This window comes from Apiotrichum porosum, assembly GCF_003942205.1.
Source record: "Apiotrichum porosum strain DSM 27194 chromosome Unknown scaffold_18, whole genome shotgun sequence".
NCBI lineage: Eukaryota > Fungi > Basidiomycota > Tremellomycetes > Trichosporonales > Trichosporonaceae > Apiotrichum > Apiotrichum porosum.
In genome coordinates, this window is record NW_021167125.1 from 257,574 (window position 1) to 281,050 (window position 23,477).

Here is a 23,477-nt window from a genome sequence, read left to right on the forward strand (position 1 = left end):
GCGCCACGGGGGCGACGGGCCGGATAGTGTGTTTTTGTTCTGGAATGCGTTGGCGTTGGATTCCCATTCCGTCAGTGTACCCAAGACACTTGATCTGGAGACCTCGTCGACTCGTCGACTCTTCTAGGCCTGGACCGTGGCTGCACCACCCACATGTTTCTCCTTTGCTCCTCTTGTGCGCACTCTCTGCACGTCTGCGCTGTTCAATGTATGCATACGTGTCCTGTGCTTCTACAGCCCCTTATAGGACTCTGGTACTCTGGGGAGAATTGATCCCGCGGGCACATGGCTTGGCATCACGGGTGCGTGCGTGCAACGTCATCGCGAGGCCCACAGGCCCATCACTATCTACACCGCCTCGTCAGCCCCCCCCCCCCCCCCCCCCTCTCCCTCCCCTCGTCGCTGTTTGCATCCATCCCCGTCTGTCTTCCATCTCTCTCACCACATCCACCACCACCCTCCGTCTTCATCACAATGGGTTTCGCTAGCAAACTCGGTACGTTGACAGTGGCCTTGGTCTCTGCAGTCTCGTTCGCCCATCACAACAAACAAACACAACGCGCAAACGTGCTCGCAGATTGAGCCAGTGGCCAGTGATCCTCATCTCACCATCAACTGACACCTTCCCACAGCCGCTGCCAACGCCGCCTCTGGTGCCGCTCCTGGCGGTGCTCCCGCCGCCGGTGGTTACGGAGCTCCTGCCCCCGCTGCAGGTGGCTACGGTGCCCCCGCTGCCCAGCAAGCTTACGGCTACGGTTCGACTACTCAACCCGGCGCCGCCGGCGCTGGCGCTGGCGCTTACGGCCAGCCTGCTGCTGGAGGTTATGGTCAGCCTGCCGCTGGAGCCTACGGACAGACCCAGCCCGGTCAGGCGTACGGCCAGCCCCAGCAGGCGGGCCAGTACGGCGCCCCTGGTGTCCCTCCTCGTCCCGGACAGCCCGGTGCCCCGGCTGCGGCCGGTGCTGCGGCCGGAGCTGCGGCGGGTGCCTATGGAGCCCAGCAAGGTCAATATGGCCAGCAGCAGGGTCAGTACGGCCAGCAGCAGGGCCAGTACGGTCAGCAGCAGGGCCAGTACGGTCAGCAGCCAGGTCAGTACGGCCAGCAGCAGGGCCAGCAAGGCCAGTACGGCCAGCAGCCCGGTCAGTACGGTGCCCCCGGACAGCAAGGCCAGTACGGTGCCCAGCAGCCCGGTCAGCAGCCTGGCCAGTACGGTGCTCCTCAAGGCCAGTACGGCGCGCAGCAGCCTGGACAGTACGGAGCCCCCGGTGCTGCCCCTGGCGGACCTCCCCCTGCCGGCGGTCTCGACGCCAATGCCATTTCGCGTATCCTCAACCAGTGCATCCAGGAGGTAAGTGTGGTTTGTGGCTGAGTGAAACTGACTCTTGTAGCAAAAGATCCAGGCGTTCTACCGCGACCCCAACGCCGTCATGCAGGTCGCCCAGCGCGTTGTCCAGACCGGCGCCCTCCAGAAGCTCTCGGCCATGTGGAAGCTCCCCATGGAGCTCGCCGCTGACCTTGCCAAGCTCTCCCTCTTTGACGTTGTCGTCCTGATCGACGATTCGGGATCGATGGCGTTTGAGCAGAACGGCGAGCGTATCGACGACCTCAAGTCGTGAGTGAATTTGTGGTAGTGGTAAACTGACGGGGCCAGGATCCTCGGCAAGGTCGCCGCTGCCTGTGCTCTCTTCGACGACGACGGCCTCCAGGTCCGCTTCCTCAACAACAACCTCCAGGGCAACAACATTACCACCGAGCAGGCTGCTGAGCAGCTCGTCTCGCAGGTCCAGTTCAGCGGTGGGTCTTGTTGGAAGATGGCTGAAGCTAACCCGCCACAGGTCTTACCCCACTCGGTACTTCGCTCGACGCCAAGATCCTTCAGCCCCTCCTCCTTGGCCCCGCGCGCTCCAACCAGCTCCGTAAGCCTCTGCTCGTCATCGCCATTACCGACGGCGCCCCCGCCGGCGAGGACAGGGGCAAGCTCGCGCAGGTTATCGCCAACGCCAACAACCAGCTCAGGAGCACTCCTTGTGAGTTCATGGCTCGTTACCGCAAATGCTGACTCCCAAATCAGACGGCCCCGACGCCGTCAGCTACCAGTTTGCCCAGGTCGGCAATGACCGCGGCGCGCAGCAGTTCCTCTCGTCTCTCGACGACGACCCGACCATTGGTTCGCTCATCGACCAGACCATGGAATACGAGTACGAACAGCAGCAGATGATGCAGAAGACAGGCCACAACCTCAGTCCCGAGATGTGGTTGCAGAAACTTTTGCTCGGCCCCATCGACAACTCGTACGACATGAAGGGTGAGTTAATGAGTAAAGGAAGCCAACTGACGATGGAAGACGAGTAAAAACAAGTGCCACACTCCGGAAATAAAATTAACCGATGTATATCCGAAAACTGTTCTGCCAGATCCGTCTTGGATGCCTGTCTTTCAGCATAGCACGGTAGATATGTAGCGCGGCTATCCCTCTACGCTTGAAATGCATGCATCGCAGTTGCTGTTGTGGTCACAGGTGTGTTAGCCTGAAGGGAGGGAGGCGGAAGTGAAAACGCCGCTTTTGTGCTTACCTAATGCCAAACGTAGCCTCCCTGCGCTGCGTCCGCTCCCCCCTGCGTCTTGGATTCCATGGATCCATGGCCAATGCATGTCATTCTGGCAACGGTTGTCTTAGACACCGCAATACTGGCTGTATTGGGCCTTAGGAACTGCATACATGACTGCACAAATATCAAAATCCACAAAGGACATGGTGTTGGACCGTGTAATCAGTCGGCAACCAGGTGGGTTTTGGGCTGCGACGGCTGCCATCATTGTCCAGCATTGCCCGCTTCAAGGAACAGCATCCCATAATGGGACTCGGTCCATCACAGGACAATGCCATCGGTGTTGAGGATATCGGCGTACATTGGGAGTAGGACGCTGTACAACAGTCGATCATAGCTGCGCAGCTCTACAGCTGCGCGACACACGCTAACGCGTGGCCGTCTGACTTCCCTTTTGTATGGTGCGTCTGCCTGATCTCACGCCACGCGGCCTGTTTTAGTTGCCACTGGCCAGCTCTAATGCAATGGATGGATCCCCAGTGGATACACGGTTGTGCTCTTCGGTGGACATACCTAAGGGGCACGATCTCACGCATGGCCGCTCAGTTGCCTCTCTCAGTACCTCAGTCCGAACGTTTGGCAAAATCTCCACACCTCCGCCACTCGATTCGCACCCATGCGAGACCTCCAGAGGCTGAGTTGTAGTGGCCGCGTCTTTTTCGAATGTTCGAAGCAGGGACCGCCCCAGACAGCAGCCGCGATGCGAGACTGGGTTTGACGAGCACTCACGGACCAGTAACATGGGCTGTATTTGGGCTCAAACTCCATCCCTTCAGGATGTAGACTCACAACAAGCGACACATCTTCGGCCGCAAGCCCCATCCCGCCAATAATGGGCAGAAGGCGGTCCGGCGATCTGAACCGTCCACCGCCACCTCCATCGACGGGACCCGTTGGGGATAGCAGCCCCGCAGCATCTCAGGACGATGTCTCGTGTACATACGTCGATGCGAGGGCAGGACAAAGGGGGGATGGTGTCACAGGGTGCAAAAGGCGATTAGGCGGAGATGCCAGTGCCTTTGTGGTCTCAGACATCTCGCTCTCCATCAACGCCCACCACCCCACGGCCGCGGTAAATCCAGTACCGCATGTCAAGGTACATGCTGTTTGTGTCAGCGTCATGCCTTGTCGGATTTCCATGTCAAGCTACATCGGTACAGTTGCGGCAAACGAGTCCAGATCCCACTCGTACAAGGGTCCAACCGGCTGCCACTCTCCTGGCTCCCCTTCTCTCCTGGTTCCCCTTGTCCAGGCATCAGGCATGCATGTGGACCCTGGGCACACCTGTTTGTCGACCGCCGTAATCTCGCGTTTGTCAGCAGCTCAGCAGTAAGATCCACCGCCACGCGGATATGGAAGAAGGATATGGAGATGGAGATGGAAAGACGCCCCTTGGCACTGCAACGACTGTGTGATATCCAAATGCTGTTGTTGTATGCATGATGCTGTGTACAAGAAAACCTATATGCAATAACTGAACCCTCGGCTTCCAATACACGTCCAATGGACCTCTTCTCTACTTTTCTATTCAGCCTCTACTCCTCCCTTCGAATTAGACCGATCCCGAGTTGTCGGCACAGGTCCAAGGTCCGTTGTCGACCGTGGTGTTGATCAGGTCCACCACGGCACCGTAGGTGCCCGCGATGAGAAGGAACCAGCCGACGACGAAGATGACAAGGTTGAGGATGGCAAGGGGAGTAGTCCAGCCCCTCTTGCGCTCCTCGGTGGTCTTGCCGCGCCAGTGGTCGTGCCACCACATGACGCAGTAAGGCAGAATGCAGACGAGGGGGCAAATGAGCGCGCCAATGAACGAGATGAGCGAGCCGAAGATGGGGATGGCCGAGGCGATAATGTAACCGAGCATGACCGAGCCAAAGGTGCAGCTGAGCCAGGTCGTCCAGTGGACAGCAGAGTTGGCGGTGAGGTGCTTGGAGCCGGCGAGGATGCGGACAAAGACATTCTTGCCGCAGAGGTGGACGAAGATGGTGAGAGAGGCGAGGAGGCCGGGGATGGCGATGCCGTAGCAGACCTTCTTGAGAAGAGTACCGGCACTGCCAAGGGCGGGCGAGGCAACGTACTGACCGCAGTAGTAGTAGACCACGCAGCCGATGATGAGGTAGACGACGGTGAGGAAGAAGATGGAGACCGCCATCATGCGGCCGAAGAGGCGGGGGTTCTTCATCTCGGCGACAATGCCAAAGCTGGACATGGGGGTCAGCGGTTGTTCAGAATCCCACTGTTGTGTGATTACTCACTACATGGGGGTACCACCGTACGAGAAGACGATACCGTTGATGGCCGACATGGCGCCAGCAAACGTAGGGGTGCCAAAGATCTGAAGGTCCTTGTCCCAAGGGCCGGTCTGGGCAGCGAGGGGAGGGCGTTCCTGGACACCGACGGCAACGGTGAGGATGAGGATGGCCGACATGATGGAGACGACACCGACCCAGCCGATCCACGAGACCTTCCCAAGAGTGCGGATGGAGCCAACGAGGAAGCCAGCGACGGCAGCGACGAAGATGAAGATGGCAGTGCATGCACCGTGGGCAGAGACCGCGTTGAGGGCGGTAGACAGGCCCACAAGAGCAGAACCGATAATGAAGACCATGACTTTTGTGTTGTCAGCCAGTGCAAAAGAGTTTTCGGCCGAAAGGGGGCGACGCTCATAACAAGACTCACAGATGGTGTACACGACGTAGAAGAACTCCTTTCCGATGCGACCGCCAAAGATTCCACCGGCATCGGCAAGACCGTAGACGGTGGGGTGCCTAAGCTTGAAAGTACCAATGACAACCGAGCAGTCTTGGTGCGGAGTCAGCTTCACGTCTTACGAGCTCGTTCCTGGCCGAGAACACTTACAGGCAATAATGGACTGGACGACGACGATGCAGATGACACCGGGGACGATGCCGAGGACGCCAAAGACGGAGGGAAGCGCAAGCACACCGAGACCGAGGTTGGCCTTGGTCATGATGATGAGCGAACCCCACTTGCCGAGGCCGCGGTAGTTGGGACCGTCCTCGTTGAGCTCGCCGAAGACGGCATCCTCGACGATCCCGGTGGCAGGCTGAATGTTGGCCTCGTAGTCATCCGAGCTATTGTCGGAGAGCTCCTTTGTGCTCTTCTTCTTGTCAAACATGATGTGTGGGGCGGTGGACGCGCGCGTGTAGATGTGGTGGTGATGGGTGGGTGAATGACCAGCAACGTTTCGAGTCGGTGTCTCCTTTTGAACAGTTTGATCAGACCCGTCGCCTAGAGCGGCCAGCCCAACTGCCCCGTACAAGTGAGCCTTACCACCGCAGCTGGGCCCTCGGCGGCAGGCCAACGCATGCTCGTCAGTGACGCAGCATGCGATGGCCCCACAGAGAGAGTGAGCAAGACAAAAGGGCCAAGACAGGGTGGACGCAATTTTCCTTGTCATCCAGGTTTTACCCGGGACTTGTGCCGTGTAGGCGCCGTTGGGCCGATGGGGGGTTATCCAGGGCGACTGCAGGATATGCAGGTTATACCCCCCCAGGGCCATACTTCCGGCCCAGCAGACTGAGCCGTCTGGGGCGGCCGTACGTACGACGGCCGGGTGGGCCAGCACTGCATGCCACGGATGAGACAACGAAAAATTGACGGCCCAGGCGACAGGCGAGTCGTGCGAGAGTTGGAAAAAAAAATGAGTGAGTCGACGTTGCCAGTTTTTTTCGGCAAGCGCCTCGCACCCATAGTCAGCAAAAAAAAATCTGCGCAGAGCTCGGTAGAGGTCTCGTTGACGAGCATGGCAGCCTCCATGAACGAGCTGCACACGCTCGACGTTGTTCAGATTCCTGGAACGATCGTCGTAGGCTTCGACGCCACGGATTCGCGTCCACCGTGTGGCCATTATCTGGGAATCTCGGATCTTGGATGTAGAAATGGCCGGCCAAGACCGTTGTCCGCTGGAGGATCCTGGCATTCAGCCAGCCTGGGTGGGCAAACGTGGCAGGCGGCAGGCTCCGGCCGCGCCAACCATCCCAACTGGCCAACTGATAACACGCGTTGGTCTGGCACGCCATTCTGCATACCATGCGACAGGCAATCTGCAGCGTCGGAAGCACTCTCAAGACCCTTCCGCTGCCGTTCTGTGCGGGGCGACACGGGGATGTAAAGCAACGAGGTTCTGCGCCAAGGGGTGGGCATGGCTACAAGACCAAGCTCCGGTGGTTTCCCCACAGTGCCTTCCTCGCTTCTTTCGTCGAGACGAGACCATGTTGCTCTTTGACCTCAATTGCCTTGACCTGTGAAGTGTGGGGTCCTCAGTTCTCGGACAGCAACCTTGGCTCCCAAGAATCTAGAAGTCTAGGGATAAATGGCCCATTTACGCTACCGACATTCGCTATTGTGGCTGTTCTCTCTCTCTCTCTCCTGCCCCCCCCCCCCGCCTCATAAATCTCCCTGTCCGTGTACAACGGGCCGCCAATCCCCATGCATTCATAGATAGACTTGCTCAGCAGTTGCAGACGGGCTAACAGTTGATAGAGGTAGCTTTGGTCCAGGTGGGGTCCGCCATCGATGATGGCTGGTCGCTGCAGCCGGGAGAGCTCGGCCGGGAGGACAACGCCGTTCGAGACTGCTGCTCCAAGTGTGGCGCGGTGGAGAAACGAGCCCCGCGAGCGACATCCGGTACACAATAGCAGGCACAATAGCAGTGGTTACACCAGCTGCGAGACCAGTGAGAAGACGGGGTGGCTCCGCGAGGCCCCGACCAGTCGAACTACCAAGAGACAAGAATTAACAGTCGCAAGGGTCCACATGCTCTGCCAAGAGCCTGCCTGTTGGGAGCGCGGGTGTGAGCGTTCATTCATCCCTGCTCCAGGAGCGACGACCATACACATCGCTGAGAGGGAGGCACCAGAGATAACGCGACGCCCTGTGCCCGCCAAGTCTCGGAGCCGCAAAAAGTCCGGATATTGATGACACCAACCAACGCCTTGACGCTATTGCCAGTCGTTCAGATGACCTGCAGGAGAGCGATGGTGTGGCGTAAGCGCCTGTCCCGGCACATAAACACCGGCTAGATAACGATGGCCGGCAGCATCACGTGCATGTCTCCAGTGGGGCAGGCACTCATGCTGGACGATACGTCGTAAAAATATTTGGTTTCATCGTTACAACTTTGCTCCAACAACTGCTAGCCACAGCCTTATGGAAGTCCCAGAAACCTCCCACCAGCACTGACCACATGTCTATAGAGCCTGTGTCGAGCGCAAAGCACATCGACCTGCAAGACCGACACGCTGGCGGGCTGGGCCCGGAGTTTGCGACTCGACGCCACGAAGCGGTCAACTCGCCCGTCTGCAAATGCGGGTGACTGAGGTGACCGGTTTGGGATCCATATGCATAGGCCACGCGGCACCGTCTCGGATGATCGGATGCCAGCTGCTACCCTTCAAACTGGAACCGTTCACGCAGTCGGCGCCCGTACTTGAACATCTGGGAAATTAGCACATTGGCAAATTGACACAGGCCTACGATGAGTGGTGCTGGGAGAGCCGAAAGTGCCACAAACGCCAGGACTGTCCCACCCCAACCCCAACCGAGCCGGCCGAACATTTCTGGCGTGAAAACTGGAAGGACGCATGCCATGGCGGATCGGAGCTGCGCGTAAGCAGTCAGCGTCGTGGATACTGCGGGACCTGGCGGGAGACTCACTCCAATGGCCGCAGCCGTCGCCGCTGCAGAATATGGATAAAATGCGTCAATAAGGAATGTCTGCAACGAGTTGAACGCGACCATTAGGCCCCACGCGACGAGGCATTCCCCGACCTGAGGGGCGATCCAATGCGCTTGGAAATGCGCCGTCCACCCAAAGACGAAGCACCCTATAGGAAGAATGATCACGCCAACTTGGGTGAGAAGTAACTAGGTATCGTCAGTGATGCGATCGTGGCTTTCAAAACTCACCCGATACTCTGGTTGTCCGTTATCCTTATTACGCGCCGACAGCCGACGGTAGATCTTGTCCTGCTGGGTAGACCCCGTCACCGATGCGATCAGATATCCTATCCCCAGACCGACGTATGCAAGGCCAGCGGTGTATTGAGGCCACTCATACGAAAACAGGTTTGGGTACTGGGTCTGGTGCGTGTATAGGAGCGGAATGGTGACCAAGAAGATGTAAATGCACGCGTACAAGTAGCCGTAATACAGCGCAAACAGAGCGCAGACAGGGTTGGTGAATAGTAGCCTGGGTGGCCGGGAGAACGCGCGTCCAAACGTCTGCCGTGCTTGGTCGCGGGACACCATAGCCGACATCCACGCCAGATTGTGTATCAGGCGACGGGGCGAAAGCTTGTCTCTCCATCCAGGGGGCTCTTCCTGTGGGTGTGTGACCTCATACTGCAGGCGTTTGATGATGATCCTGAAGTGTGAGTGCAGGTCTGTGAACAACAACTCACGGAGCATAAGTCTCCTCGGTGGCGATGAGAAGCAAGAACCAGTTGAACGCAGCGAGAATGACTGGTGTCCAAAGCAACCATCGCCAGCCACCGTACAGAACCCAGTAGCCAACCATTGTGGCAATGACTGGTGAAAGCATTGGCCCCAGGGTGTACGTGCTCACAGGCAGTCCTCGTTCGGCTGGTGAGAACACCTGTTGTTAATCAGCACCTCTGTCTGTCGTTAAAAGCTCACGTCTGCAACTGTGGCGATACCCAGTGTCGTACCAACTGATCCGCAGATTCCACAAAGGAACCGAAGCACCAGTAGGGTTGCCATACTGCACGGGTAAGCTTGGCACAGATGTGGTGTGCTCACTTGGGTGCAAGAGCAGCGCCAATGCTGAGGGGGACATAGCACGCCTGTGACGTGTGGTATGCCACCTGTCGTCCATATAGCTCAGAGATTGGTGCAAAAAGGAAAGGACCAGCGCTGGAGTGTGAGTGTGTGTCCCCCCTCCTCTGACTTACCCCATACCCAGTACAAACGTTGTGGATATTAACACGCCGACTTTGTGGTTTGACTCGCCGTACTCCTTCATTGCATCGTCGATTCCTGGCACAACCATGCTACTGGCCGAGGTAGTCACAAACGCCGTTATGGCAATGACCAGTGTGAGGCGCCATTTCTTCTGCTTGCTCCAGTTCCGAGGGTTCTCCGGCGCCATTTCAAAGTTGTCAATCGTGTGGGCGGCTGCGCGCTGCGAACGCGTCGAATGGGTCGTGGTAATGGGCCTGAGGGGTACCGGGGGCGGTAAGGACGGGTCCATGTCGTCCTCTGCAACGGAGGGTGGTGGCCGTGCGGCCTCCATTGACACTGTCGCATGCGCCAATGTTGAATCCACCTCCTTGCTGAGGACTTTATCAACAGGTTTCTCGACATCATGGCTGCCGTTCATCATCGGTGTCAAGTGCAAGTGACCTCTTTGATGTACACCGAGCCCAATGGTCTCCAGTGGCTGCGTCACCAGGCAGGGCAGGTTAGCTCCTACGCCGCTGGATTTGGTAACCGGTCTGAATCTCGGTCTGAGGTTTGAGGGCGGGATTGACACTGCTCTCACTCCTATCTCAAGGTGGTTCGTTGTGGTCGGGCGAGCGAGCTGTTTGAGGTTGAGGACATCGACATGCTTTCTACTGAGAATACCGGCCAAGCTTTCGGATACGGCCGATGTCTAGTTAGCCGACTCGGCCGATACGGCTTTCGGCGTCTTGAATACCATCCCGAGTACCTGTGCACTGGCAAGCTAATGACGGGTCATGGAAATCGCATTAAAAAGCACTTGGAACTCTACACTCTATGATCTATACGTTTATGATCCTCCTGGGCAGTGGTCGACGTACACACCACTCAGGTCGGTGTTGGGGTTTCCCCACCAGAAGGGGAACGGCTTCTCCAACCCACCGGCACCGAGGACCGCAAATGACAGAATGAACAGCACAAACAGCGAGGCACCATCGAATGCCGCGGTCACAAGGTACTGGTAGTCCTTGAAGATGCGAGGGCGGTAGTTGCGGAGGTAATACTGGACGAAGAATCCGGCCAGGAGCTGGCTGATAACAACGCATGACTGAGTCTGGTTGTAACCCAGCCAGCCGGAGTACATGAGCAGAGTAGGCAGGTTGATGTCGGACAGGTTCAAGCGGCCGATGCGGGGGACAAAGCGCACGACGACGCGGTGGATGACCACCAGGCCGAATCCAATGGCGAGTCCGATAGGGACAGCGACATATGGCTTGCCGGCCACATACAGGTACTTGGCCAAAGCCCATGCGGTTGCTTGCGTGTTGAGGGACTGGTACGACTGTCCACTCCAGGTTGAGGAGCCGTTTGAGTCGACGAGGATGTCGCGGTGGTTGTTGACGATGCTGATCATGACAGCATAGTTGATAAACGCGCCGAAGACGGTGCCCCACACCTGGGTGAGGAGCATTGTGCGAGGCGGGATCTTCAGGTATTCTCCCATTTTAAGGTCACCAGAGAGGTAGATGCTCTGCATGACTGCCGAATGCGACCAGCCGGTAAAGTAGAGGTTTGCGAGGGGTCGTCCAGGGTGAATGGCACCGGCGATCATCTTCATGAGGGCGTTCGTGGCGATACCATTGCCAAACCTGGCATAGAGAATGGTGCTGAACGGGGCCACAATTGATCCGACCACCAATGCGATGATGTAACCGTACACCGGGAAGGTAAGGTTCTGCGTGATCACCACAACGAGGCCGAGAACGAAGGAGATGACGAGCATGCCGGCGTACCACATCCAGCTGGCTTCCTTGTAGTTTGTGGCCATCACAGCGTGGTGACGGTCCTCAAACTCGCCCTTGCGGAGTCGCTTGATTGTCAGGAGAATGTCCTTGCCCCAGAATAAGATGCAGTGGGCAATGACAGCACCAATCGCAGCATTGCCGACCAGCATGGCCCAGGTGTAAGTTCCGGTGAGATGCGGGAGGCCATACGAAGCCAGCTTTTCCTCGTCCAGGATGCCGTTCACGAACACGGACGTGGACGAGTACGAGCCTCCGGCGGCTGTCTTGAGCGAGGTCGACATGAATGGCTGGGAGAGTGCTCCCCACGCGTTACCGTAGTAGACGGCCAGCATGGCAATCCAGCAGATGACGAGACCGACCGCGAAGTTGGCCTGAAGCTTGAGTGGCATACTGGTGGAGGACGAAGTAATGTATTGCCAGTCAAATGAAAAGTTGAGGATACCCAGACCTTCGTTGCTGAGACTGCCGCCGAATACGTTCCTGAGAATGTGGGCCTTGTTTCCAGTGGCGTGCATGGAAGCCAAGCAGGGAATGGACACTGAGTTGAGCCATGGGAAGATGTAGGCGGGGAACCATTCGTAGACTCCCATGCCGGCAAAGCAGTACCAGAAGACACGCAACGGCTTGGAGTTCTTGACGTCGTCCCAGTGAAGCGACTGCAGGATCTTCACGACGGGAATGTTGGTCCAGTACACCGACTCTGGGGCCCAGACAGTGATGGGGCGGAGCAAGCCAGTGAGACCATAGCCATACAGTCCAATCGACAGAGTGGAGAGGATGACTGTCGTGGCACTGACCTGGTCGTTGTAGTAGAGGTTCTGGACTGTGAAGACTTGAATGCCCGAAACTCCGTGTGAAGCCGACGAAGCAGTGATAGCAGCAACTGCGTGCTCCTTGAGTCCAAACTCGCGCGGGTTGAAGAGTACGGCCAGCGAGATCCACCACGGGCGGCGACCACTGCCACCGTTTGCACGCCACTTGGCCTCCAGTCGGTCACCTCGCGGAAGGAGAAGGGCCCAGCCACGTCCGAGGAACCAGATGATGAGGACGATAAAGGATCCGCTGATGGTCACTGAGGTGGGTTTGAACTTTTCCATTAGCACAGACAGGAACTATGTTCCACCACACTCACGCTGTAGATCTGGTTCATGGCCGCCTGGAAAGCTGCAACCACCGTTGCGAGGACCATGCTGCGCACAGTAAGAGCCGGGTCGCCGTCGTCGCGAATTGACAGCAGGTAGTTTGCGGCATCGGCACCTGTCACGATGACATGATCTTCGTCCAGCTGCTCGTCGTGTCCTTTGAGGAAATCGCCTTGATCGAGGCCGGCAACATTGTCGCTTGAGTCATCGGAACCAACGCCCCTCAGCTTCTCAGTGTCCTGCTTCTCGAGGACGGCTGTCGGCTCCTGCAGAACCACCTCCTCGGTGGTGATGTCGGGGTCGCCACGCATCGTGTTTGTGTGTGTGGAGGAGAGTTTGTTGAAAACTTCCTTTGGTGAGGTCCCCCCGTGATATACGTCGGTATCCCTATCTGTCATGTGTCAGCGAGAGATGTTGTGCTCGTGGTGATAACGTGCGCAATCGCGACAATGCTCACCCAGGGCTGCTGGTTTTTGCAGTACGCAGTGCCGAGTGGCAGTCTAGTTGCAAATTAGCACTGCGGGCGCCCTGTGCTGTTGCCACCTCTGCACTGTCCTCGGCCGTTGGTGGGTGAAGAAGCGCAAAGTAAACGCCGACACCCACGCGTTCCAATGGACTCGCAGTGGTTTTCAGGGCGATCAGGGCTTATCGGATCGGCTTTTTCCTATGTTTTTCCTTTTTTTTCTGGCCGTACCTGGGCTATATTCAGACGCACAAGCGACCGACTCTGCGGCTCGAGCTGGCCGGGGGGATGAATTGCGTGATCAGGCAGCTCACATCCATCGGCGCATGTTGAATGCCGAGGGCTGCGAAGGCAGGGCCGTGTAACAAACCTTCAGGACGAAAGGTGGGCTCGAGTGGTTTTCCGAGGTCGGGCGACACCACACCAGCAATATGATTTGGCATGAAGGAGCACCGTAGCTCCGACCGACGGCCAAGGTATGTAATTGTCGACTGCTGCAGCCTTCACGGGGGTACGCGGCGATCTCAGGACTCAGTTGGGTGTTCTCGGGTGCGTGCCCTTCCGTCGGTACCTTGAAGCACGACACCTCGCCAATTTGGCAGAGAGCTGAACAAGATGTTGCACACCTGTCGTGAAAAGTCTTGGCAACAGAGGGTCAGGCTGGTTCAAATGCTCTTCATACCTACCTCATACGTTACTCAACTCCTCGTACAACTACGTCTGTGTGTACTGACCTGGAAGGTCGGCCCTCGTGCGTAGCTCACGCACATCGTCTTGCTTCAAGCCGAGGGTTGCCCTACGGCTGACGCCGTTATCCGAGTTGAATGGAACCTCGGCCAGAGATGTGACACGGGCGCCATGGCGTGGCTCGTCGGCGGCCGTCCCTTCTGCGTAGCCATACAGGGGCGGTGTGGATGGCTGGGGAATTTGTTTTACCGGAGCGAACACTTGGTCGCTGCTACGCACAGATACGGTTATCCCAAACTGACAAAGTGCCTCCTGTCCGCTGCAAACGCACCTGCGCGTCCAGTGACTTTTCGTAGATGTCAATGAGCTATATGGGCGAGTCTCGCGTCAAGGTTGTCAGTGACTAACATGCGCAAGCATTGCGGGAGCGTCAGTCTGGCTGAATCCATTGATATCCACAGTGCTGCGACGGTTGGCAAACAGGCTCTTCCACCCGGTCACGGGCTGTGCACACCGAGGACGGCGTTCACCCCCTGATGATGGGCCTCGGAGCACCGGGGTTGTTGCCGTCGGTGTAGACGACTGAGGAGCGATAGAGGTCTTCAAGGGCATCAATGGCCTTCGGAAAGCCTGGCGACAGCTTGTCGTACCGCTGTACCCTGAGATCCACTGTGGTATCAGAAGCGGTTCCATGCTGCGGTAAACTCACGTAGGTGTCGCTTCCATTGTTGAGCACTGAGTCGAGGTGGGTGATTCCCGGACGCCGGTCAAGAGTGCGATCGGTGTGGCACTCCAAAAGTACCGAATGGGTTGATAAAATTGAGTAGGGGTACCCAGTACCCAGAAATGAGGTCAGGCCGTCCATGATAAGGCAGGGTGGAAGATCAGACTGTGCCATACGAAGGGTGCCCGTGTGGGCTCGCTGGAATACGGAACGGCAGGCTGCCGGACGACCTGTTTGTGGCCTGGGTGACGGTCATTGTGGGGTTACTTGATATCAGAAAGAGCTGCCGAGTACTTCATGCTCTTAAGAGCATTCAGCTCAAAACAGCTTGCATCATGCGTATTCCTTATTCGTATTGAACGATACTTTCGTGTTACGCCATTGCGGGGCCCGATGGTGAGATGTGGCGAAAGAACAGAAAAGTCCGAATCCTGGTCATATCAGTGACATATCTGGCCAGGAACCGCCTGCTGTATCGCAACAATCATGCCACTGTTCCTCGCTCTGCAGAGATTATCAAGCATCCCGCCCCCTCACCTTTGCTTTCACCTGGTGAGGAACCAGGTGAAGACCGAGGTGCACATGTCATCACTATGTGGCGCAACCCTGCACAATCCGATCCGACACCCCCACATTGCCGTCCGTATGGTCATGGGCTGCATGTTGCAGTAGGTATATGGACGCTACGATTGTGGTGACTTACGCAGTGCTTAGATACGGTGCCTGCGGCGGTTGCGCTTACACTTGCTATCATACGCGGCAGGAGTGGACCCCGCAATCGGCGTTGGGTCCGGACTGGGAGCGACGGTTCCTTCAGAGGCTGCCCCTTGGTCAGCCGTCGGTGTCACCGCAACAGCCGGGGTCGTTAGGGACGAGGGCGTGAAAAAAAGGTCAGTCGGGGAGGCGATGGCGACGTTGCCAATGTTGGACACCGGGACGGTCATGTCCTGGCTCGATGGTGAAGCCGGCTCCGTGGCCTTGGCCACGGGAGTGGTGACAGGGGCAGCCACTGTGCCAGTTGTGGTGACGCCCGCTGCAGTCGTCGTAGCAGGGCCACAGTAAAACCCCTCCCACGCCGGGGTCATAGGACACTGATACGTTTGTGTTGGGACCATAGTTGACGCTCCGGTGGCATACACTGCATCGATAGTGGCCGTGGGGCTGCGCTCGGACCAAGCCGATGGATCCTGCTGGCCTTCGATAACGGCCATTGACGAACCACCGTCTACGACTGATCAGTGCCTCACCCACGGTACCGCTATCACTATCACTCACTTGCTGCGGCGTCGACCTCTTCTTGCGTTCCGGACATGACCGGTCCTTGCTGGAAGGGGTCACCCTCCGTTGTGGTCCAATTGCCAAAATGAATGTGAAAACTGTTATCCGGATTCTTGGACGGGAAGGTGTCCATGGGAGCAGTCAAGCCAGGAATAGCCAGGGGGTAGGAGTGATTGCCATAGTAGTCATCCATTGCGCGCGCAGGTGATACAAATCCGGGTGTGTTTGTCGCGGAGCATTTGGTATGGTTCATAGGCCCATCCCAGTCCCACCGGGGGTTGCAACCAGGCAGCTTGTCTAGGGTTTGATACAGGCCGACGTCCTCTGCAGGGATTTGGCCTTCGGGACGACACGAATGGAAGGACCCAGGCTGATTCTTGTACTTGTTGATGGCGGCACACGAATCTACGTCGGTGGTCGCACATGTACTGATGGCCTCGGTCATGACCGCAGGGTCCCAACCGTTGACCTATGGATGTCAGTCGACAACACGACAACAACAACGACTTACGAAATCAGCATGGTACGTAATTCCTGTCACGTCGCCGTTTGCGAGGATAACGTTGGGTCCAGTAGTGTTCCACTCATCCTTCATGTATGGAAGCAGGGGCCAGAAGGTCTCGATGAAGACTTGAGGGTACATGATCGGGTGCGACTCGGGACACCGGCCGTTGGTAACCCACTCGCCTTTCACGCCATGAATTGGCCACGTCATGTGGCTAAAGTGGTCGTCCGAGTCGAGCGACTGGTTTGCCCAGCCGCACCTAGGAAAGTTGATGGCGGTGACAATCATGTTGTTGTCCGGCATGGTCGACTGATGCGTGCCGTTTGGGAAGTAGTTCTTGTTGGTCGCTGGGCCAAAGTGGTAAAACTGGATGGCAAGGCCGACATTTTCAATTGCACCAGGAGCACGTCGCTGGGCCGAACCGCTAATCATCCTGAAGCCTGGGGGGAACGGCACGACCTTTTCGTCGGTGCCGCCGTTCCCAACTTCGTAATAGATGATGGTATTGTGTTTCAACAGGGTGTACGTCCCGTTCGCGTTGATAAAGTACAGCTGAGGAATCCAGTAATTGGACTTGTCGGCAGCGACGTTGATTGAGGTGCAGTGGGCACGCTGCTGCTCCTCGGGCGTGTTGAGGACATCTGTGGAGTGAGCCTTGGGCATGCTGGGCGGTACCCACTGCGGAAGTTGGAAGCTCCAAAGATGTTGTGGACGTGGCCGCCGACCGTTCCAGCATTGACAATGGGATCCATCCTCGCTGACATCAGGGCTTGTGCTTGGACGCGAAAGCGGCCCGCCTCTGCCACCGGGGCAAGAAGCATCGCCAAGCACGTCGCAGCTGTAGCCCAGTAGACCATTGCGGCGATTGAAAAGAAAAGGAGCGTGGGGTGTAAAGGAATGTGGTGGGTTGAGAGACTGCCGAGCGACAACAACTGGCTGCTGTTGTTTTCTTATAGGGCAAGTGCCACCCGCCGCGCGGAACGGGCTGCACGGATGTGGCATGATGGATGAAGCCCTTTTGACGTCACGCGGACACACGTGCAAGGAGACTACACACGTACACACGCGTACTGTACACACGCGTCTCAGACGGAAAGCAGTCGCAACAAAGTAGGTAACGCCCGTCGTCCATGCCTCGCATGATCACGTTGACACTCTCATGCCTGGGTGGGAGGCTGTGTATCTGACAGTCTGGCCTGGCCAATGCGGTACACCCAATGGCCCATGTGGACATACTTTGGCTGACCAGAACCGATGGAAACATGACATTTACAGCCTGTTTGGCAGGAACGAACGCGGATCCGCGGAAAATCCAACGTCAAACAAACGCGGCAAGGGGCCGAGATTGAAACGAAAGCGTTTCATGGAGCACGACGCGTCGGTCGGTCGTGTCGGTCGTGCTGCGGGCCGGCATCCTAAACTGGGGTGCGGACGTCACCGGCGGCAGTCAACCAACACTGTGTATGTAGCTCATTCCAGGTCCGCTGCATACACCGTGTCCAAGGCGGCTGCAAAAGCTCAAGTGGCATCGTGATTTAGATAGTACTCAATAGTAATGAAATAGCCTTCATTCAAGTCACGTCGCTGCTGATCTGCTGACTCACTTTGTCCATATTCTGCCACTCTGTGAATATGGTACACGCTCTAGAATGTATCCTTACCACTATTCCTTGCCTCTAGAATCCCCACTCGACCTCGTGGAACTCAACCTGGTTCTTGCCCAACCACTTCTTTGCCTGCACACTGGCCTGAACGTCATCACTCTTTGCAGACCGCGTCGTCTCTGCCCACTTGAGCCAGAACTCGTGGTTGTGGGCACGCGTCTCGCACTTGCGGTAAGAGCCGAAGTTCTTATCCCAGAATCGCCAGAAGAGACCAAAGTTGACGCGGCGGTGGGAGTGGTGCATCTGGTGATCGCCGATTGTCAGGAGCATGCCGCCGCTGGCGAGGGCAATGGGAGCGGCCAAGGGGTGGAAGACGAGGAGGATCGGGTGAGAGCGATATCCCGAGTGCCCAACCAAGGTTGAGAAGATGACAAACGAGAGCGGCCCAAGCCAGTACCACCAGTTGGCTCCCGCAATGTACGTCCACAGCAGGAAGGGGACTCCGACCTGGATAAAGTTTTCGACCAGCTCGGCGTGACCGACCACATAAACATGCATGGCGTACGAGTACTCGTGGTGCATTGCGTGCAGGTGGTTGTAAAGGGGCCGCACAACGTGGAAAGTGCGATGGCACCTTGGCCGTTAGTCGGCTTTCGCTTTCCAGGAATGTGACTTACCAGTAGAAGTAGGTATCATGTATCACCATGTACAGAAACTGGTACATGATGAAGTTGAGGACGTTGAAGTCGAAGGAGCGAGGCGGGCCCCGTTGGTAGACGACCGCGTAGATCGCCGTAGGGACGGTGAACGAAAAGGTGTTGATCCACGTTGCGACAGCGGCCCGTTCCTTTGGCAGAGGGTAGTACCTCTGGAGAATGCCCCGGGTGTACATCCAGCGAGTGGTCAAGAACATGATCTCGGAGTAGACAATGGCCGCACTGGAAACGACGACCCCAATCGCCGCTCCCTTGAGCCATCCGAGGGCGAGAGCTTGGTCTACAAGCAGTGAATTACCGGGAGGGAAGAGTGCGTTTGACTGGACCTGCGTCACTTAACAGTCAGTTAAGGAGGACCTTGACAGCACACTTACTGATTGCGACAGACACAAGGGGGTGGCGACAACAGCCCTCGACCCAGCATCGAGCTCTTATATACATACCTGCGCACCATACTTTAGGGCCGTACCCTCGATTTCCCATGGACCGCATGTCTACTCCGCTGTCATGTTGCATTAGTCCACAAGCGACACGGTGAACAATGCGTATCGTTTGCTTCTGAGGCAGTGTGGCACATGGGGCGGTGGATGGCACTGTGGTGGCAGAGCCAGTGGCGTCGCCGTCTCCGCAGAAATGTTATCGCTATTGGGACCGCTCCTGGCCTTCAACCGCCTTGTCAACAACCTCGGTTGCTGGAATCGACAACAGCCACTGCAGGGACCCAGGACGGCAAGAGATGGCAATGTCCGCCCACGTACCTGTTCCCGTGCCTCCTCGTAAGCCTGGTCGCATAGCGGGCGCAGAGACACGCAATGGCGTGCCACCAGTTGCTCTTGAGCTATGTCTGCGTGCGCCCGAGAACTTTGGATATGTCTACACACGGGCAGAGCGTCGGAATCACACGGGAGTTTGCGGCCTGGTCGAACTTGAAGCCCATGACAGTGATCATTGTGATTGAGGCGCACTGTGCGGGATTACGGAAGCTTAACGGTTGTTTGACATTGTAACGACGTTTGAGGGGACGTCAAAACAGATGTCTATCAAAAGAGCCGGGTTCCTGCAGGCAATGAAGCACGTACTGGGGTCCAACGTTGAGATCCTTAGATTCTTGCGACGGATAGGACAGGACGATGCGCGTTATGGCGAAGGGGGACCCCAAAGGAGGCGCTTTTCGCCTCCCAGGCCAAGCCTCGGAGGCCAGCCGCGGTTGCGTACCGACTCCCTTTGAGAACCATCTAAGCGGCTTTGGACCAGGGACCGTGGTACCTATAGCTGAGCGCATGAGTGTCCAGCAGCAAGTTGAGGTCCGAGACAGGTTTGTAACAAAGACTGGTGCAGGGTGTTAGCACATGTCACCCGCTGATGGGAACTGAAGCCTCGGACGCGGCATCTCAATGGGTTGGCTGTTTGTGTCCACCACCATGTGTGATTAACCTGGTTCCAAGGCATCGAGTGGGAGTTCAAACGTGCGCTTGTGACGCCACAAGCGCCGCTGCGAAGGCCAATTCTGGAGGCGGACGATGACGTGGATGTGGCATGAGTTCGTTCTTGACGACTCTCATCTTGCAATGGGCCACAAGCGAACGCAACTTTCAACGGCCTTCTTGTCTTACCGGTTCGACCCCGGTTTCTCTTGCTAGAGCTGACAGTGCCATCCATCCATGTGTGTTGTCACCAGCACGGCGCATACGCAGACCCAGCAACTCTCTCGCTCTCCCTCTCTCTCGAGTGCCTCAGCGCCAGACGCCACCACAGCCATGCTTCGCCAACTGTAAACCTTGTGGGACCGAAGAGGCGTCCTATGCTTCTGACACCGTCACGACAAGGAATCGGCGCGTCGAGATGGCAGCCACTGTCGTCACCACGATCGCGCCGTCCACACAACGCTGTCAATGAACTGCGGGAGGGCTGGTGCGGAGTTCCTATGTCGGAAATCGGCGCCAGCGGCCAGCAACGATACCCCGGCCTTGTTCCAGCGTCTCGAGCTTCCAGAGAAATGTCACAAGAGGCAAAAGAGAAGTGTTGTGGACGAGTTAGGAATCGAACCAAAGACCTTGTCAAGATAGGTAGATGCTAATGACACGCTCTACCAACTGAGCTACACGCCCATTTACGTAAGCATGTTTTTGCTGTACTGTTATGCATGTCCATCGATGTCGTGGAGGATAGACGCCGCATGCGCTACTGCCAACAGTTCATGTCGAGGTTTAACTGGTCGACTGTGTTAACATTGGCCAGTTGACGAGCTTCAGGCCGACAGGCGGAGCGTGCGGGGCAAGATACGGGACCCGGGAGGGCGTGGCGGCATGAGCCCAAATAGGACTGTCTGATGACGCAGATGATTTCACGAGATACTGCGCTCACGTAAGTACATGTGGTGCAGAGCAGTGAGCGACAGGCAGGCCTGGAGCATGTGATGTTGTAGCAGACACTTCCACTTGATCTACTGCCACTACTCCACTGCCACTGATCCTGTTGGTCCCGCGTGTTTGCCGTGTGTCCACATGATCCTCGCGGGATCTTGGTGGGGCGCCGCAAATAACACCTCCACCGCCGACATCCAGGATGATGTTCTTTCTTGCCACTCACTTTCCCACTGTTCTTCTCTTTGCAGACACCCATCACTGTCATGTTCGTGGTCTCCCAGGCCTCCTCTTCTCCGGCCCTCGACGCAAGCAGCTTCCCACACCTGCTGGACCTGGTCCTTTCTTTCTCCTCACTCCGCGTCCTCTTGGCATTCCGCAATACCTCGCGTCTCCTCAAGGTCAAAGTGGACTCTGTGCTGGAACGAAATGGTTGTCATATGCGTATTGTTCGAGGAAGGAACGGATCCGACCCTCGGATTGCTTATATCGACGGCGACACCGTTATCGTCCCCACCTCACGCGCCCTCATTCGTTTCACTCGCACGGTTGACATTGACAACCAAGCTGTTGTCCATGACCATGACATCTTTGGCCACCTAGGATCACTTGGGCAGAACATCAAGACACTTCGAGTGCGCCATTACTACCAGTCGCTCGGATTTCAATACCTGCCCTTTTACCCTGCCCCACCAACGTGCGTCATATCCATGAACGCGTTTCCCCTCGACAGCGAGCCTCCGCCGTCACTCGACTGTCCCACCACACTACTCGATGCGCACGGCACGACCAAGCTCGTCCTCATATTTGTGACCAGCAGAGATTACCAATATCCCACTATCACGTCCCACCAGCGCCACACCGCTTCCAACTTTCCATCCACCCTCAAGGAAGTGGTCATCATCTTTTCCGAGTCGACGGCGCCTGCGCACAACCTGTCCTCTCCAAAGCTGGCACCAGAGAATCGCGTGCGCCTCGATAAGGGTATCATATTCACGCTCATGGGAAACAACACACGACTCAAGTGGACTTTGGTCGACTGTGGGCCCATGATTCCTCCCAGTGAGGCGGCGGAAGCGGCAGGAGACGATCGGCATGCTACGGCGTTCAAGCACGTCGACAGGTTCATCTCCCTGACACCACCAGGCTTTGTGTCGGATATCACCTGCCTTCGTCTCGACGAGTATCGCAAGCGGGTTGGGGACGAGCAGTTTCGTCTGGACACATTTGTATAGCGCAGCGTCATGGATGGGCGGGCATATGGATGTGTGTGTGTATCAAAGTTCCTCTTGACCTGATTGTAGGGTGGCCACAGGCCACCGGACGGACCGCGTATGTACCTTGAGCCTTACCAGCGCCCAGCGGGACAAACAACGATCGCCATGAGTGTCATCTTTTGACTTCACCCACTATCCCTCGCTCCCACCCTGCGGACTTCCAGTCCTCCTCTCATCATGTCGCCTTTGCTCGAGGCGAGGACGCATGCTCCTGCCGAGGCGACACTCCTTGGCAACCCGCTGGACGCAAGCAGCTATCCGCACTTGATCGACACGATCCTTGCTGCATCGTCCCTCGACACTCTCCTTTCCTTTCGCGCCACGTCACAATACTTCAACAGCAAGGTCAAAGCTATTCTCAAGCGCGATGGATGTCACATGGTGGTCAGCGGCGGAAAGGGGTCAGTGGCCAACGCTCCCAAGGTGGCATTCCGCCATAGTGGTGACAGGATGCTTGTTCCAACCTCGGCTTCGTTTCTTGCACCCTTTGCGCATACAGTGGATATTCAAGGCACTGTCGCTCACCGGGAACATCTCTCCAACCTGGCCGACCTTTCGCGCAGCCTCAAAACCGTCCGTATTCACAATTTCCACCACCGGATGGGGGCCACCCACCTATTCAAGGCTGATACCGGTATTGTATCAATCCACGCCTTTCCCCACGCTGAGGAGCCAAGCTCCTCTGACCAGCAGGCCGCCCACCGTCTTCTCGCAAAGGGTACCCGCAAGATCTTCATCAACCTCAGAACCAGTCCTGCCGTCTACCAGTCTACACTGTCTCCACTCCAACGAGGTGCATTTGACTTTCATCGCTCGGTCACGGAAGCGGTCATCATCGTCAATGACGTTCAAGACGATGTCGACTGGAACCGGAACCCTCCCTTAGACTCACACACGCTAGGGGCTAGCCTCTTGCTGGCGGCCATGGATCATCCTGGCATCAAATTCGTCCTCGTCAATGTTGGGTACTTGTGCCCTCGGTAGCCAGGTCAGAACATTACCCACCAGCACCATGAGGTCATGGAGAAGATCTTTCGTGACTTGTGCGTGCCGCGCGGCACAAACGTGGGATTTCTCCGTCTGCATGAGTACCGTGAGCTGGTCGGCGAAGAACAGTTTGCGCTGGAGACCACGGCTTAATTCTGTGGTTGCCACTGTCATGAGAGATCTGCACCACTCTGTGCACGACGTATGAGATACTGGTTGCGCTCTCCACTCCGGTCAGACTGGGCGTCTCACGTTCGTTCTCGGGCGCTTGATTGTCAAGGATGTGCCTAGGTTCAACCCCACATGGCCACATGGGCCATTGCCGTTCGCTCAGTCGGGCATGTGCAGTCTGTGACTGCCAAGCTGCCATTCAACAAATGGGGAACTTGTTCC

At 56.9% G+C, this 23,477-nt stretch overlaps 9 protein-coding genes and 1 non-coding gene across 10 annotated transcripts; 3 read left to right on the forward strand and 7 right to left on the reverse strand.

The window, feature by feature from the left end:
* Positions 1-474: 474 nt before the first annotated feature.
* Positions 475-2,352, forward strand: EHS24_003758 (uncharacterized protein; the record flags this gene model as incomplete). The annotated part of the gene is made up of 7 exons (XM_028619406.1): positions 475-496; positions 633-1,348; positions 1,389-1,612; positions 1,652-1,794; positions 1,836-2,027; positions 2,072-2,305; positions 2,345-2,352. 7 exons carry the CDS (start codon positions 475-477, stop codon positions 2,350-2,352), a joined length of 1,539 nt encoding a protein of 512 aa, XP_028472275.1.
* Positions 2,353-4,161: 1,809 nt separating this feature from the next.
* On the reverse strand, positions 4,162-5,748 carry EHS24_003759 (uncharacterized protein; the record flags this gene model as incomplete). The annotated part of the gene is made up of 4 exons (XM_028619407.1): positions 4,162-4,810; positions 4,865-5,219; positions 5,289-5,411; positions 5,469-5,748. The coding sequence occupies 4 exons, from the start codon at positions 5,746-5,748 to the stop codon at positions 4,162-4,164; spliced, it is 1,407 nt and encodes a 468-aa protein (XP_028472276.1).
* A 2,270-nt stretch (positions 5,749-8,018) lies between these two features.
* Positions 8,019-9,975, reverse strand: EHS24_003760 (uncharacterized protein; the record flags this gene model as incomplete). The annotated part of the gene is made up of 7 exons (XM_028619408.1): positions 8,019-8,234; positions 8,289-8,498; positions 8,541-8,997; positions 9,035-9,228; positions 9,270-9,354; positions 9,393-9,506; positions 9,545-9,975. 7 exons carry the CDS (start codon positions 9,973-9,975, stop codon positions 8,019-8,021), a joined length of 1,707 nt encoding a protein of 568 aa, XP_028472277.1.
* A 393-nt stretch (positions 9,976-10,368) lies between these two features.
* Positions 10,369-12,791, reverse strand: EHS24_003761 (uncharacterized protein; the record flags this gene model as incomplete). The annotated part of the gene is made up of 3 exons (XM_028619409.1): positions 10,369-10,375; positions 10,415-12,426; positions 12,471-12,791. The coding sequence occupies 3 exons, from the start codon at positions 12,789-12,791 to the stop codon at positions 10,369-10,371; spliced, it is 2,340 nt and encodes a 779-aa protein (XP_028472278.1).
* An 866-nt stretch (positions 12,792-13,657) lies between these two features.
* Positions 13,658-14,356, reverse strand: EHS24_003762 (uncharacterized protein; the record flags this gene model as incomplete). Its single annotated transcript, XM_028619410.1, has 6 exons — positions 13,658-13,663; positions 13,712-13,861; positions 13,962-13,997; positions 14,039-14,093; positions 14,161-14,289; positions 14,340-14,356. The coding sequence occupies 6 exons, from the start codon at positions 14,354-14,356 to the stop codon at positions 13,658-13,660; spliced, it is 393 nt and encodes a 130-aa protein (XP_028472279.1).
* Positions 14,357-15,064: 708 nt separating this feature from the next.
* On the reverse strand, positions 15,065-16,901 carry EHS24_003763 (uncharacterized protein; the record flags this gene model as incomplete). Its single annotated transcript, XM_028619411.1, has 4 exons — positions 15,065-15,579; positions 15,630-16,101; positions 16,144-16,778; positions 16,817-16,901. 4 exons carry the CDS (start codon positions 16,899-16,901, stop codon positions 15,065-15,067), a joined length of 1,707 nt encoding a protein of 568 aa, XP_028472280.1.
* A 912-nt stretch (positions 16,902-17,813) lies between these two features.
* EHS24_003764 (uncharacterized protein) lies at positions 17,814-19,406 on the reverse strand (the record flags this gene model as incomplete). The annotated part of the gene is made up of 4 exons (XM_028619412.1): positions 17,814-18,375; positions 18,419-18,791; positions 18,901-18,959; positions 19,339-19,406. 4 exons carry the CDS (start codon positions 19,404-19,406, stop codon positions 17,814-17,816), a joined length of 1,062 nt encoding a protein of 353 aa, XP_028472281.1.
* A 1,076-nt stretch (positions 19,407-20,482) lies between these two features.
* On the reverse strand, positions 20,483-20,565 carry EHS24_003765. The gene has a single exon. It is a non-coding gene; the product is annotated as a tRNA-Ala (tRNA).
* A 521-nt stretch (positions 20,566-21,086) lies between these two features.
* Positions 21,087-22,055, forward strand: EHS24_003766 (uncharacterized protein; the record flags this gene model as incomplete). Its single annotated transcript, XM_028619413.1, has 1 exon — positions 21,087-22,055. One exon carries the CDS (start codon positions 21,087-21,089, stop codon positions 22,053-22,055), a length of 969 nt encoding a protein of 322 aa, XP_028472282.1.
* Positions 22,056-22,274: 219 nt separating this feature from the next.
* Positions 22,275-23,237, forward strand: EHS24_003767 (uncharacterized protein; the record flags this gene model as incomplete). Its single annotated transcript, XM_028619414.1, has 2 exons — positions 22,275-23,057; positions 23,106-23,237. 2 exons carry the CDS (start codon positions 22,275-22,277, stop codon positions 23,235-23,237), a joined length of 915 nt encoding a protein of 304 aa, XP_028472283.1.
* Between the last annotated feature and the right edge of the window lie 240 nt (positions 23,238-23,477).